Source organism: Aedes aegypti, chromosome 1 (genome assembly GCF_002204515.2).
Source record: "Aedes aegypti strain LVP_AGWG chromosome 1, AaegL5.0 Primary Assembly, whole genome shotgun sequence".
NCBI lineage: Eukaryota > Metazoa > Arthropoda > Insecta > Diptera > Culicidae > Aedes > Aedes aegypti.
The window spans coordinates 127,865,470-127,881,028 of record NC_035107.1 but is presented as its reverse complement, the minus strand read 5'-3'; the positions used below and the strand labels follow the sequence as shown (position 1 = coordinate 127,881,028).

Here is a 15,559-nt window from a genome sequence, read left to right as displayed (position 1 = left end):
GGTCCTGTGATTGTGCGCGGTTCATTAAGACTAGAAGGTTCAATGGGATACTAGTGGAAGGAGTGGCTCATAATCAAACTTCGAATCCGCAAAACGTAAATAGTAGGTCAAGCTCAGTTACTGATAAGACGGACAAGGAAATAAACAGTTTTTAATCTGACGGTGGTGCGTCTGTTTTGTATTAGAGTAAACAATGGATACGTAAATGAGAGAAAGGTGTAATCAGAATCTCATCAACAGGCGATTAATAATATTAAAATGTGATGTTTTTCACTTATAAGTCAAGGACAGATTGACTGAACGAAAGGGTAACGTTCTGATTGCCTTGTCGACCAATGTTAATGCTGCATTTTCAGTCAGTATAAGCTCTATGGTTACCTTCCACCTACTATCCGATGCATCTTAATCTTATCACAATCCTTCCACGTTCGCGGCGTCCGTCGTCTTAGATTTTTGTGCCATGTTTGGCGATAAACAAGTTTTCATCAAAGCACCGGTGCAGTATAAGCGTAATCGAAAGCACACACAAAGAACGCAATGATGATGGATTTAAAGAAGAACTTGGAAAACCAGGAAGGCAACCGCGTGTGGTAGAGGAGTCGACGGCGACGTTCACTTCAGTTTAGCTGAGCAGCTCGACGGGTCCGGACGCGACAAGTGATTTTATCGGGGAAAAGTTAGTGTACGCGAAGAAAGCCGTCTTTGCTGAGTCAAACCGATTGGAGACAAAACAAAGAAAAAGTGTGAACTCAAGGGTTTAATTGTGATTTGCATCTTGTGAAGGGTACATTGTAGAGAAGTGTTTAAAAACTTGGAAAAGTAAGCATCTTAGACGTTTAGGTCCCGTTAGGCGTTACGTCTAGCCAAGTAAGTCAAACATCATTCACTAAATATACTATTTGTTGCATGAAAATCATTCGAGGGGCATTAAGAGTGTACCGCGTAAAGTTTGCGATTTTATCTAATCAACAAATTGATTCTAACTCACTTGCCCACGGATTTACCTTATCGGTTGGCGAACCGCTAAAAGTGTATCTCATTACAAAATCAATCAAACGAAACGGTACGGTTTTGCGACAGTTTTATGACAGCTTTGTTTCTTTCCTGTGTGCCCCTTTTAGAACTCCAAGCACGCTTGAATGTTTGGAAGCGTACGCGTACGGTTAATTCAACGAGCAGCGCATATCAGCAGATGACGCAGTGGGAGAAACTACGCCTGCCACTAGTGGTGGCAGGATTGTTTGTTTGCTCAAACCTGTTGATCTCGGGCGTCTCGACGTATCGGGTTGGAGTGGGGCGAGCCGACTGCACTGGACCCCCAGTCGAGATTGGATTTGTAAGTATAGCACTTGAACGATGAGTCTAAGCCTTGTTGAATGGTTGTACTTAGTTGCTGAACTCAGTGTTTCTCAATTTGGGAGGCATCACATCTTCCAAGGTAGTAAAAAAATAGATTTTCTTCTTCAGACCTCAACACTGCAGCTTGATCATTGAAACCAAAATAAATAGAAAGGTTGAATGAAATCAATAAAAAAATTTTATATTTGTTCTTCATCTTCTTGGCATGAGGTCCTCATAGGGACAAACCCTGCTCCTCAGCTTAGTGATCAATGTGCAGTTCCACAGCTATTAACTGACAGTTTTCTTTGCTATTTTCGCATTCGTATATCGTGTGGCAGGTACGATGATACTTTATGCCCAGGGAAGCCAAGGAAATTTTCATTACGAAAAGATCCTAGACCGACAGGGAATCGAACTCAGACACCTTCAGCATGGCTTTGCTTTATAGCCGCGGACTCTAACCACTCGGCTAAGGAAGGTCCCTAAATATTATTTGTTGATAAAGACAAAAATTCATGGGACGTGATTACAGGGGGTGAAATTCAGTGCTTCAACCCTAATACACTTTAAGCTAACAGACAAATTGCTGTTATAGTGCTCTGATCCATAATATGAGTTCGTTTGATTCATAACAAGGGCTCGCCTTCCCCTCAGATCCACATCTTTAAGAAGGACAACATTTGGAAATGGATCATTAAAATAATCAAAACGGCCGCTATGGAAAGCATAGATAGCGCCACCATAGTGTTTGACAGAACAGCAATACTGTCACAATGTTAAATCCCATATACAGTGGCGCCTTTGTTTTGATGCGGTTGTCTAGAACTTTTTCCCAATTACCATAAAATTCGATGTGTATTCTTGGAAACTGTTGTATTCTGTGTCGGAAAGGAAATTTTGTTTTACACATCGTCACTGGGAGGTGACTGGAATGACTGCATCGATAGACTTATTGAACTGAATAAAACAAGAATCGAAATACAATATTTTGGTAACAATTATTAAGCCGAACAAATGGAAAACTAGGATAAAATGTCGTAACAGTTTTCTTGAGACTGTCTATCAAGCATCTATAATAATTTTAAAGTAAAACAAGCCAAAATGCTATGATAAGCACACACAAACCAATAATGAGTTGACTTATGTGAATATGTCTGCTAGTGTTTTACATTATTCTATTCGTGAACATTGCAATCGTGCATAGCGCGCTTTTTATACAATGAACACCATCAATAAACTCAAAATTTTGCTGTGCCTGAACGTGCACGGAATATATGAAATATAATTGAATTTTATATTAATTTTGTGGTGATTTCTTAAAATTGCAGCTATTGGCTGTTTTCTGAAAGTACCGTAATCCGGGGTAACATTGATCATTTTTTTGAGTTTTTCTCAAATTTTTCATTTCACATTACAAAAATTACAAGTTTTATATTTTTAAAACAAGTACTGGCACCCACCGCTCCTAACTTTATACTTTATTTTGTTTTTCGAAAGATTTAAACATGTTTAAATAAATGTTTTAAGTGATTTTTTGATTCAGCTGATATGGGGTAACATTGATCACACAAGTAAACAACGTTCGGTAATGTTAGAAATGTCGTTACATACTAAAATCATGGCCCCTGAAGCCGAATATGAAGACCAAACTCTTACAAGTCATTTACTTTTTGAGCTATTTCAAAATTAAAAACACCTTGAACCGCGGAATACGCCTAAAAGTAGGCAATTTCCTAAGGGAATTGTACATTCCTAATTGTAATTAGTTAATGTTGCCTAATTGAATAAACTTATAAAAGATTTGACAACGGAATCGTTTTCGTCGATGTCATATTTAGTAACAACCGCATTTTTCTTGATCACATCGTCTGCAGAACTCATGTGAGACATGAATTTTTGGTAGTGTCAGTAAAAGTGCTAGAAATCATTAATTCAAAAAGTTGACAAATTTACGCATGGAGTTAACGCAATTTTGGCAAAAACTTTAATTTTCATTAGCTTATGAGTATAAGAAGGAGAGGCACTATTCATTATTCGAAAATGTTTCATCAATAAATCTTTATTTGAACTTTTAACGAGATGAGTCATTCCGATCAATGTTACCCCGCTGATCAATGTTACCCCGGATTACGGTAATTGCATATTTTTGATTTTTTTTATTTTTATTGTGCATTACATTATATTACTCTGACACATTGACTAACTGACACATGAACTAAAACTACTCAATTTTAAAAATAACGGCGTTTAAGAAATTATTCTTCATTTTGTACATATCATAAAAAAAATGAAAATGTTTCACAAGCCATATGTTTTTGCTTGTTGGATTTGTAACTTGAAATAAACATATCCATAACTCTGCGAGCAATTATCTATAGATTAATCTATAAATTATTTCAAAAATCTCATAAGTTTTCTGAAGCTGTTTTTCAACTGATTATCAGCAGTGTTAGTGAAAGCATACCTAATGACGTATATTTAGGGATCATCATATCTATGACGATTCATAAGAGGCGTACGTTATATATTTTCCGGAATGTTCGAACCCACCCCTCTTATGATCATTGGACCAAACAAAAAAAAGTAAGAGGTTGTTTCCGAGACACGACCGCTAAGTTGACGTTGGATAACGTTAGCTTCTTTAATTTCTTGGTTTAAGACCGTAACGAACATATGAAAGATTTGTAATGCTAAAAATCTTATCAATTTTCACACTATTTGTGGCATGTCAATTTTGAAGTATTATGGTTATGGACATTGTGTTATTATTTGGTTGGTTCAGTTAACACTTCAACACCGATAGAATTGGTCGATGGAAGAAGAAGCATGAGCGGAAACTCTAGCTCTCCAAACAAATATTCCAGTTGAACGATAGATCCTCGAATGATTCACTAAGATTGGTTGCTTTAGTGGGTTCCGTAGCCAGTTTGAGGTTGAGATACTTCTCCAGGAAGTCCGCGAACTCCATGTTCTTCGGTTTGCTCATATCGATGTTGAAGTTGCCTGTCACGATGATTGCCATGGTCTCCTTTTGATACTCGAAGAAGTTCCACGCCATGAAGAACTTCTTCTGCTTCGTCGTGGTATCCGGGGAAATGTGCCTCTACATCTACCAGTAGTGCCCAACAATTCATTATTGTGATCTCGGCAGCGCAGATAACATCATAATCATTTCACAAGCCCAGCTATCCATCATAACAGGTGCAGAGTTTGCGTATCGTGTGTGCCACAGACATCGTTGTTGCGGAGCCGCAAGTTGTCATTTCAGCGCCTGGCCGTGAAATCGCTCAGGATTTCTTCATTAAGACCGATCTGCGATTCCAGAGCTCGGCCGTCATGGCCCAGACGGAAGCGAGTGTGAACCAACTGATCGGTTTGTTTGTTTCGGGTGAAATTGATCACCGTGTCATACGATTCATTTTCTACCATATGCAGCACAAATGGTCGGCGTTAAGTCAGAGTGGACCAACTGACATTTTTGATATTTCGAGAAAAATGGGTTTAAAGTCTAACGCTCTGTAATTTTTGAACACGTTAAAATTTTCGTTCAATATTTCTACACGTCTTTATGTTACTTTCAAGCAATATAATGTGAAGTGATAATCATGCAAAATCATAATCCAAACCTCTGATAGAACGATTTTTTGATTGACTATATGTACTTGGTCCACTCTGACTGAACTTAAGACCATCGTTCAGTGAGTTGGTTCACTCTGACTGAACAATTTCTTGAAAAATAACAATCATTTAATGCTTGCATGGTCAAATTGGGTGCATATCTCTATGATAAACAGATTATCAAGACCCTTCAACACCAGTATCGTAAATTCCGAAATAATTAATATAGTAAATACCAAAATCAGTGGCATTACGATAGCTTGAAAATTGAGGTTTCGCAGGGTCAGGGCATTGAAGACCAGAAATATTCAAATATGCGTTCAGTCAGAGTGGACCAAGTGAAAATCTTGAGTACCGGCCAAAATATGCTGGTCCAATAAGCGGGTCCTAGGACATGCCATACATACACCATAGAACTACCGTAAACTTCTATCGGACTCGGAAATTGACTCAAAAAATGCAGTAATCAATCATTTTTTTTTACTTTTCAACAGTTGGTCCGCTCTGTCTGCACAGAATTTGTTGCAATTTCTGACCACCCATCCGAATATGGTAAATGGTCAAAAATCAAAATCAAATGCATCGAATTAAGTAATATTTATAAATTTCTATGGATGGATAAGTAGAAGAATGATTCGATGTCGAAAAATCTGCCAAATCTCCTTAAATGTTTTTCATTTCCTCGCATTCCTCAGCGCGCTGATCATTTTCGCTGTTATGCTAATAAGCACTTGGTCCATTCTGACTGCACACTTTTATCGATATTTGTTGATCATCCAAAGTAAATTTATTACATATCTCTCGCAGTTTACAGCATTTTTCAATTCTGATCAAAGTGTAACGGAGGTAAGGTAATTTTGCATCTAATGAGAGAATAATCCAATTTTCCCAAGTTTTGTACTTGGTCCCCTATGACTTAACGGCGACCAAATATTAATGCAATTTGCAGGGAATCAATGGTGTTTGTCGTAACTATTGTCTAATTGCGTGTTATCAAGTTTTTTTTTGTGTAAAAGAATGTTTATTTCTATGAAAATAGTGTAAAATTTAAAAATCATGTAGGGTGTAGTATTAACAACCATCCATAAACTACTAGTTCTAAACAAGGATTTGATCATGGTATCAACCTGAAAGTTTGTAAGGATGCTCAAAATATATCCCCGAGTCCGATTTCATCTTCTAAACTCGTTCCAATTAGCTCATACGGTTGAAATAATTAAATTTCTGTTAGCTAGGGATTTTCTTTAGAAATTGCCTACATTTTAGCGTTTTTATTGCAATTCTTAAAATTAACTATTCATTAATTCTTTAAGGTGAAGATTAATTGAAGCCAAACTTCAAATTTTCAAGAGTACAAATCTGGAGAATAAACTGAAAACTCACTAGCTGGTGGAGACCAATCGATAAGGTTTTCAGCTCAAACGGGTGTTTGGTTCTCCAGATTTGTGCTCGAGAAAATTTGAGGTTTGGTTTCTATTCATCTTCACCTTAAATATTGCATTATTAGGAATTTAGCAAGCATATTCGGATTCCGGAAGCTTATATTTATTATGTAGAGTCGTTTTATAAAATATCAATAATCGCATTGACAAGTGATCAATTTCACCCCGAAATGGGATTCCTTGAATTTTTTATTTAAAGCATTATAAAATACATTTGATAGAACATTTTAGCACATGAGCCAAACAGACAGACCGTCGTACTTGTTTTCCTGCATTCAGTTATTTGGCATTTTCAACATTATTGAAAACAGACAAGAAAACTGTAAAAACTGATCAATTTCACCCGAAATTTCGGTACCGTAAAATCGGGTGTAATTGATCAGAAGGGTGAAATTGATCATCGTATCACTCGATTTTATTTATTCGGAATGGAGCACAAATATCAATGTAAGTTGCAGTAAATGAACGTTGCTTGTCGTAACTATTGTCGAATGGTGTGTTGTGAAGTTTTTTGCGTTAAAAAATGCTTATTACTATGTAAATAACGTAAAATTTCAAAATCATGCACGGTGCAGTATTGACAAACACCTATGAACTTCTATTTATAAGCAAGGATTTGAACATGGTATAAACCTGAAAGTTTGTGAGGATGCTTGAGATATATCCACAAACCAAATTTCATCACCAAAACTCGTACCAATTTGCTCATATGGTTGAAATAATTGAATTTCTGTTAGATATCATTGAATTCCTTAGGAAATTGCATACATTTAGGCGTTTTTCGCGTAATTCTTGAAATTTAACTATTTATTTATTTAATGACACAATATAATAACACAAATAACCTACTAACGGTTTTCCAAGTATATGTTACTATTTAACATTGATGCCGATGCACAAACTAGTTATGAAACAAACTTAAACAATTCTTGAAAGCAATATAATTTCTCTCACACCTACACATTCTCGGTAACTCATTCCAGGCTTTGATTGCACGATGGCGAAACGAATCTTTCAGATCACCAGAAAGATATCTAGGCACAATTAATAAAGGTGCTCTCGTGGATCGTGCATATGAAAAGAAATTTTCTAGATACAATGGAGGATCATTTAATGTGCCGTAATCCGTGGTATCATTTAACTATTCGTTATTTATATAAATATTGTATTGATAAGAATTTTACAATCATATTCGGATTCAGGGAGCTCAAATTTATCATATAGAGTTGTTTTGGAAACTAACAATAATGGCATTGACAAGTGATCAATTTCACCCCGAAATGAGATCCTCTGATTTTTTATTTTTGAGGTATTTGTTAACACTAAAATGACATTTGTTAGAAAATGTCGGTACATAAGTCGATGAGGCTCACCTTCGTGCTTGTTTTCCTGCATTTAGTTGTTTGGCATTGTTATCATTATAGAAAACAGACTAGAAAAACCGTGAAAAATGATCAATTTCACCCGAAATTACGGTACATGTAAACTTCAAAACGTCAAAACCTTATAACAGCAAGAAAAATGTGCTTTTCTGTGAAAAATAAGACATGCCTTGATATTTACCATTTTTTCAATAGTTTAGCCATGAAAATCAATAGTTTTCATTATTGAAGAAAATTCGTAGAAAGATTTCCAATCGATTGGTGTAAGAAGCTTGCAAATCTATGCGGGTGTTAGTAAGTTATTAACAGTCAAAATCTAACCACTTTTCGTGACGCGAGCGATTTTTCGTTTTTCGAAATTGTACCCCAGTATGTTGCCGTAAGACGTTATCCAACGTCAAAAAAATGTTTGGACCGTGCTCATTGATCAGCCCCCCCCCCTCCACAAATGTCCACGTGGTTTATGGGCGACTCCTAACTGCGGTGGTTTTCAATGCTTCACAGTAGTAAATCAAAACTTCTTGGAACATGATTGATATATTGTTTGCAACGGACAGAAAAAAATATGCTTTTGCATATTTTTATTTATTACGATGGAAAATTCATATAGAAAAAACATGTCGGTTCCGATAGAAATGTGGATCAGTGAGAGATGAAGTAATTATGAATCAAACGAACCCACATATTGAAACAGATCACTACAACAGCATTTTTTTAGCTTTGCGAAATTAAGATTCGTTTCATGGATTGCATACATCATGGCGTTTCTTTTGAAATCGCCTCAGGGTCCTTCAAACTACTTGTGGGGATCGTTCAAAAATGACGTCATCGTTAGGAGGAGGGGTGGTCAGAGGAAGTGTGACAATGCGTGTATAAAGTATTGAAAAAAAAAACGTGACAGAGGGGAGGGGCGGTCTAGAAATCTCAAAAACCGATGGACGTCATATTTGAATCGTCCCTTGGTCATTTATTGGAGGAGTGGACGGTTAGTTTTGACCAAAGACCACGTTCCATACAAGTTTCAAATTTTTTGTATGAACAAAACACAACAAGGGGGGTGGGAGTTTCTGGATGTCCTATTTTGTTTTATCTTAACGGTTCCAGCAAAATTGACATTTTTAATTCAAGCATAATGGAAAAAATATATAAGCCCGTTATAATGGGCCCAGATAGCCGTAGCGATAAACGCGCAGCTATTCAGCAAGACCAAGCTGAGGGTCGTGGGTTCACACGATATACGCATGCAAAAATGGTCATTGGCATAGTAAGGTTTTCGAAGCTGTAAAGGGTCATAGTTTCCCGTCAGATTACCTCCTTACGAACACCATTGCAAGCTAGTATGATTGGACACGTTGTTGTCGAGAAGAATTATGCCACAAAGAATTTTCAACTGTGAAGGTACAGGAAATATCAACTACGCACATCTACTTCGGTAAACTAATTTCCATGCACCGGTTTGCCGTCTACGATAAAATAAGTTACTATATCTACCATTGCAACTTCTCTATAGCTACTGTGGATATTTCAATAGAGTTCGATTTTAGCGAAATAAAGCGAAAAAAAAGATTCGTTATTTTATGAAATTATTATGCCCGCCTATAATATTGGCAGGTTTCGGATTTCATCTGGATATTTGACTTTAAGCTGATCGCCGGATCCGATATAAGCGGTTAAAAACATCCTCGATGATTGCCTTACGAGTGATGCTCTTTAAAGTACCGTATGGACTTGTTGCCTCGTTCTTAAAACTTCCTCTGACATCATCTGTATTGGTGAAATGCAATGCTTGATGAAAGATGCTCCATGAACTAACACTCTGTGTACAGACGGTGATAGCGAATAAAACGGATACATTTGTATCAATCGCTGTTTTGTTTCCTCTGCATACGCGTGGTATGCACTAACGTTAATTGACATTTTCGATTACAAACCCCTAAGAATGTTGAAAAATATTCGTATGATTTCCCCATCCGGCCCTGTAATTTCAGCCGTTTTTGAAAGATTTAAAAAAATGTTGTGCGGTGTTCCCATCGTTCGAATTACCACACAATGGCAAAGGCTCGTTTATCTCTAGTCGCATCAGTTAAGAAAATTTAAATATAGCATGAATTTAAACAATTTAAGACATGTTGATAAGCAACGAATTTAAATAGAAATAGAAATGTCTCGATAACACCAAAATATACCTCTGAAATTTTGAATTGTTTAGAGGTGGATCCTAATAAGCCGATCGAACAATTGTCAGAGAGTATAAAAATTCGTGACCGATAAAAGGGTTACCTTCTACTTTGTCGTAATCGCTATTATTCGACGTATCAAACGTAAAATGTTCCACTACGGAGGATATTCAAACTTACCTGCAATATAGATTAATTTTCCAAGTGTAATTTTGTGAAAGCTGTTATGTTTCGTACAATTATACACCAAAAATGCAATAAAACAACTGTACTTCGATAAATAAACTTCCGATCAATTATCCACTTTGCATTTTTTCACCGAAATCGCATGGACAAACACGATTTGAGAGAAATGCTTAGCGATCAACTGAGTCACACCATTTTACGATACAAGTTTCTTCCCGCCCTCCTATGTGACTTACTTCGCTGGGCACTTATTTTCACTATGAAAAACCATGGTACAGTCACCCCACAGTTATGGACATCGCAATCAATTATAATATGCTTAAGCATATTTTTCATTTCATTTTCGTCCGTATGAAATAAAATGTCAGCCGTATTCCCAGAAGCATTGATTCATATATGTGAAGCATTCAAACCATACCACAATTATGAATCAACGATGAGACGATTTCGAAAAAATCGCCAAAACTTATGCTTTTACTAGCACTCCATTCGTTTACCTCGCAGATAATTTGCTGTTATAGTGTTTTGATCCATAATATGAGTCGATTTGATCCATAATAAGAATCATCGTCTCCCACTGATCCACATCTGTGGGTGGAGACATCGTTTGAAATTTCTATCGAAATCGGCACATTTTCGTAAATAATCGGGAATTTTGATGTGTATTCTCAAAAACAATTATATTCTGCAGTGCCAGGGTGGTAATTTTATTTTGTACAGAGTCAGCATGTTTTTCAATCACATTTTGTTCTGAAAAATGACCCTTAGTTGATCCATTACTGTGGGATGATTGTAGTTCTTCACTGAAGGATATCATTCCAATCACACGCCGTAAAATTTCTTTAATTAGATAATAAGAAAAAATTCTTGAGACCATTAATGTGCGCGCGATGCTCGGTGAAGACAACGGCTTCTTTGATTGCGTTGTTTTCGCTGCACTGTGAGCAGCATGATTGTTCGGTCAAAAGGAATAGGCTAGGGGAAGTGGTTCACCTAGCATGAATGAGGGATGAACTTATCGTTGAGAAAAAGTAGATTTTGTATGAAATTTGACAAGTATTTGAATGACAGATTCATTCTTGTTCATCCACTTCTCCTAGCCTATTGTGTTCATATGTTTGGACTGAATTTCGAAGGTGAACAATGAATTTTAAAGGAAATTGATAGTTTTCATCATGCTGAATGAATAAAGAGAGATGCCCGTATATCTATATATTCTAGTAAAACATTGTATAATAGCGTTGATGTGTTGTATTTTGATTACTCACTACATCACAGTGAGCCGTTAGTTGTGAGACAAATCTGAAAACTGCGACAGAAATGAAAACGATACGACGAATTGAGAACACGCAAGATGTAATTTCATTGCATTATTTCCAAAAAGACGATCAAGATTTATCAAAATCTTCTTGTGCAATGCGAAAGTCGTTTTGGGAAAGAATTGTTTAGCATCGAATTGTATCAGCATCATTCACTGCAATAATGGGAAAAATGCAGGTTCTCACTGATCAAAGCTTAATAAGATGGATACTAGCACATCACCATAGTTCGTGGCACAACGCAATCGAAGAACCTTATAAATGTTTATATTCACTCTCTCACTTGATACGTGACGAGTGAGGGTTTAATAGCAACAATTCTCACAGACGACACAGGTAGTGATTTATTATTTTGCTTAAAATCATTTGCATCGCCAAACACCCCTTTGGTTGCAAACATAGCACAGAACATGGAGCATAGTCGCTTATGTTTCCTAATCAGAATGAGAGAGTCAGTGAATTAAATTATATAAGTGATCGGCATCGAACAGTGGGCGGAGTGTGCTTGTTTTTTCTCTTTCATGACTCGTTATCTTCCACGAACAGTGACTAACATGCAGACATCGTCCTCTCCTATTATTGCTGCCTTGCAACAATTCTATTCCGCAACAAGAGTTCATCACTACTTGGACAAAGTATGACATTGATCGCACACCACATGCCCAGCGATTTTCTAAGCTTTGCATTATAATTTTCGAGAACTTTCTCCGTGTTGGTAAATATTTCTTGGAGTAAAGTTATGTTATGTTGATGTTTGAGGTTATGGCTTCAGAAAACGGATTTTCGCTTACATCCGACGTTTAGACACGTGTATTGTGCCTTTTTCAAGTCAGCTAATTCCTTGAAAAATGCACAATACATGTATCCGAAACGTCGGATGTAGGCGAATATCTATTTTTGAGTTTTATTATTATTATTATTATTATTATTATTATGTTTAATAACGAGATTTGCAGCCCAATATGTTTTGAGTTTTATTTAAGACTGAAAGCCGTAACTGATTAATCACGAGTTGAAAAGGTTGCAACTATGTTGTCTCCTGTGATTGTAATGGCAATTTTTCTTTTGATTGTATCCCAATCCGCAAAAAATTGAACAAACGATTCTGAGCGCGCTTGCTTTGTTGTTTGTTTTCGTCTGTTTCCATGATAACTTGATTCACTAGCCACGAACGTTAAATGTCATGCGTGTTACATGAATTCAAGCGGATAGAAGGGATACACTTATGGGTCGTGTGTCAATGATCGTTGAATATTGTCAAGCCTGAAGTTTTGACTTCCGTTGCATCTAGAATTATGTTGCTTAGCAATTTGAGCTTGCGGTTTCTTTGCGCTTTTGGAGATATTGAGGTTCGAAAAAATATAATGTTTAAAGGTTTTTTTTAGTAATTTGTTCTTGTTTATGTGTCTTCATATTAAAATTTCACCACTTAAGTTTGTATTTATTATCTGACATGGTTCTTTAAAACTGTTATACTTGATAAAAATAATCGTTTTCTTTTGGTAATTTTGTCTTGTTTTGTTAATAGCTCGAAAACAGTAGGCTGTGGAATTTAGAACAACTTTGACGAACATGCCAGTCTCTATAAAGTCACAGTAAAAATTATTTGGTGGCGTTTATGTTTATGCTTATGTCAGCAGATAGCCCCGTTGTTACAAAACACTATGCCGAAGACACCAAATGCCGGAAATGCTTTGTTACCCAGTTATTAGTTTTGGTCCGCTTGATTGCCTCCCTGGCCCATAATGGAAAGAAGAATAAATAAAATACGTTTAACATCTACTGTACTGGCTGTCGACATCAAAGTTTAAAAATTCTCTAGTTTCGCCATCGTTCGATCAATTTTGATGGTATTTTCAAAAAAATCACAGATGACTTATATTTTTGATTCATGCATTACAAATTTTGAATTCGATGATGGTTCCGGAGTTACATCCAAATTTGTTGGGATACCTACCCAAGTTACAGTAAAAGCTGAATAACAGTTTATTCAGCTAAATTATGCTGTATAAATAAATAATTTCTTAGTTGAACAGGATATTACTATTCTATCAATATTAAGAAAAACTACTAATTAAATATTAACACTTCATTTTAATTTTGCAATAAAAAGATCAAATAAACAAAAAAGTCTAAAATTCGTAGACGAAATAAGCCTATCTGTGGGGACGGACCTGGTGTAGTGGTTAGAACACTCGCCTCTCACGCCGAGGACCTGGGATCGAATCCCATCCCCGACATAGTCACTTATGACGTAAAAAGTTATAGTGACGACTTCCTTCGGAAGGGAAGTAAAGCCGTTGGTCCCGAGATGAACTAGCCTAGGGCTAAAAATCTCGTTAATAAAGTCAAACCAACCAACCAAGCCTATCTGTCAAAATAAGCAACACATTAGAGTTTAAAGGTACACCCCAACCTCTTTTAACGATGGTTATCGGGGGTCGTAAAAAGAATCGGTCGTAAAAAAACAGGGTTATAGGGTGATTCGCCAATTGTTGAACGGTGAAAATGCTCGTGAATTGTTGAACACGCCATAAGGAATACTCGGGCTGTTCAACAACAGGCGAGGATTTTAAGGCGAATTGCCCTAATTAAGTTATTGAAAAATTCAACGTCTAGATGTGGAAATAGTGATCCGCGATATTCGGCATTGAGGCATAGGTTGATAGCTTTCCAAAATGGCCGTTCAAGTTTTCGATTGTTATCTAAATAGTAACAACCTTGTGATATGCAAATACCAATAAATTTTAAAGGCAACGATACCGAATGTTCACCAGAGTTGAAGGAAGTGTTGCGTGCCATACAGTTGGCCGAAGCACGAATGTTCATGTGGCTGGCAACACTGTTTAAGATGAATAAAGAAAATATCAAACCCATAAAACTTGAGCGGAATAGAAAAACAGGATGCTTAGCAACAAAGCAATACTCTTCAACTGTAATCCATTTTTTTCATGAAGGGTTCAGAATGTAGTCGTAGCTGGCAACACTACTCAAGTGAAATGGCGCCATCAGGCAGTACTAGTGGGCATGAAACTTTTGTATTGCAGATATCTCAGGATCCACTTAGAAAGATGGCGCTAGTGAGCATATATTTTTTGTTTTCCGGATAGCTCATGATCCTGACCACTTAGAAAGGTGGAGTCTTCGGCAAAGTTGTTAAGTAGCTCAAGGACTATCATTATTTTAGCCAAGAGATTCGATATTGTGCCACCAGCCGGCGCTAGAGAAAAAGGAAATTTTTGTTTTGCGTATAGCTTAGGATCCTGCCCACTTAGAAAGATGGCATCTTCGGCAAAGTTAGTAGCTTAAGAGCTATCATTATTCTAGTCAAGAGATTCGAGATTTTTTCACCAGGCGGTGCTAAAGATCATATAATTTTTGTTTTGCGGTTATCTCAGGATCCTGACCACTTAGAAAGATGGCGTCTTCGGCAAAGTTGTTCAGTAGCTTATGGGCCACCATTATTTTAATCAAAAGATTCGAGATTTTTCCACCAGGGGGTGCTAGTGATCATGAAACTTTTGTTTTTCGGATCAGGGTCCTGAGATAATCGCAAAACCCATAATCTACTGAACAATTTTGTTGAACATCATGACCCTCTATTTTAAATTCTTTTTAAGATATTTATCATTTATAAAAACGGTCGTTAATCTGAATTTCGGACGTGAAAAAGTGGTCGTAAAAAAACCGTCGTAAAAAGAACGGTCGTAAAAAGAGGTTGGAGTATATTTTCTCGCCTTACTAGTGATTTTTAGTATATTATTTTTTCTTCTGCAAAAGAAGTGTTAAAGTTCAATCTTACCTAATGCCGATAAAAAAAGTGTGGTATCAATATTACTTGGGTTGGGTATTTCGAAATAAAAATTATGGCAGAAATGCGAGAAATCTCATGAAAAGAATTCAAAAACTAATGGCACAGTAATCAAATTGACAGAATATACCGTTTTGATTCATATTACGGACAGCTTCTTATTCCGGACACTCTACTTTGTATGGGAAACATTTCACATGAAATGTTTCAATTTTTGCCGTTCAAAAGTTCTCAATTTTGAGGCTCATTTTAGTCAACATTATCCATAGATATCTATGAAAAT

The 15,559-nt window shown here is 36.5% G+C and overlaps 1 protein-coding gene across 1 annotated transcript in view; it reads left to right on the top strand.

Annotated features, from left to right (window-relative positions):
- The first annotated feature begins 32 nt into the window (after positions 1-32).
- LOC5568674 (neutral ceramidase) overlaps positions 33-15,559 on the top strand; it is a 42,337-nt gene continuing 26,810 nt past the window's right edge. Inside the window, exons 1-2 of the mRNA XM_021847380.1 lie at positions 33-867; positions 1,122-1,336. Of these exons, the coding sequence (XP_021703072.1) occupies positions 1,193-1,336 (144 nt within the window). The 5' untranslated portion in view covers positions 33-867; positions 1,122-1,192. The remainder of the gene's footprint in view (positions 868-1,121; positions 1,337-15,559) is intronic.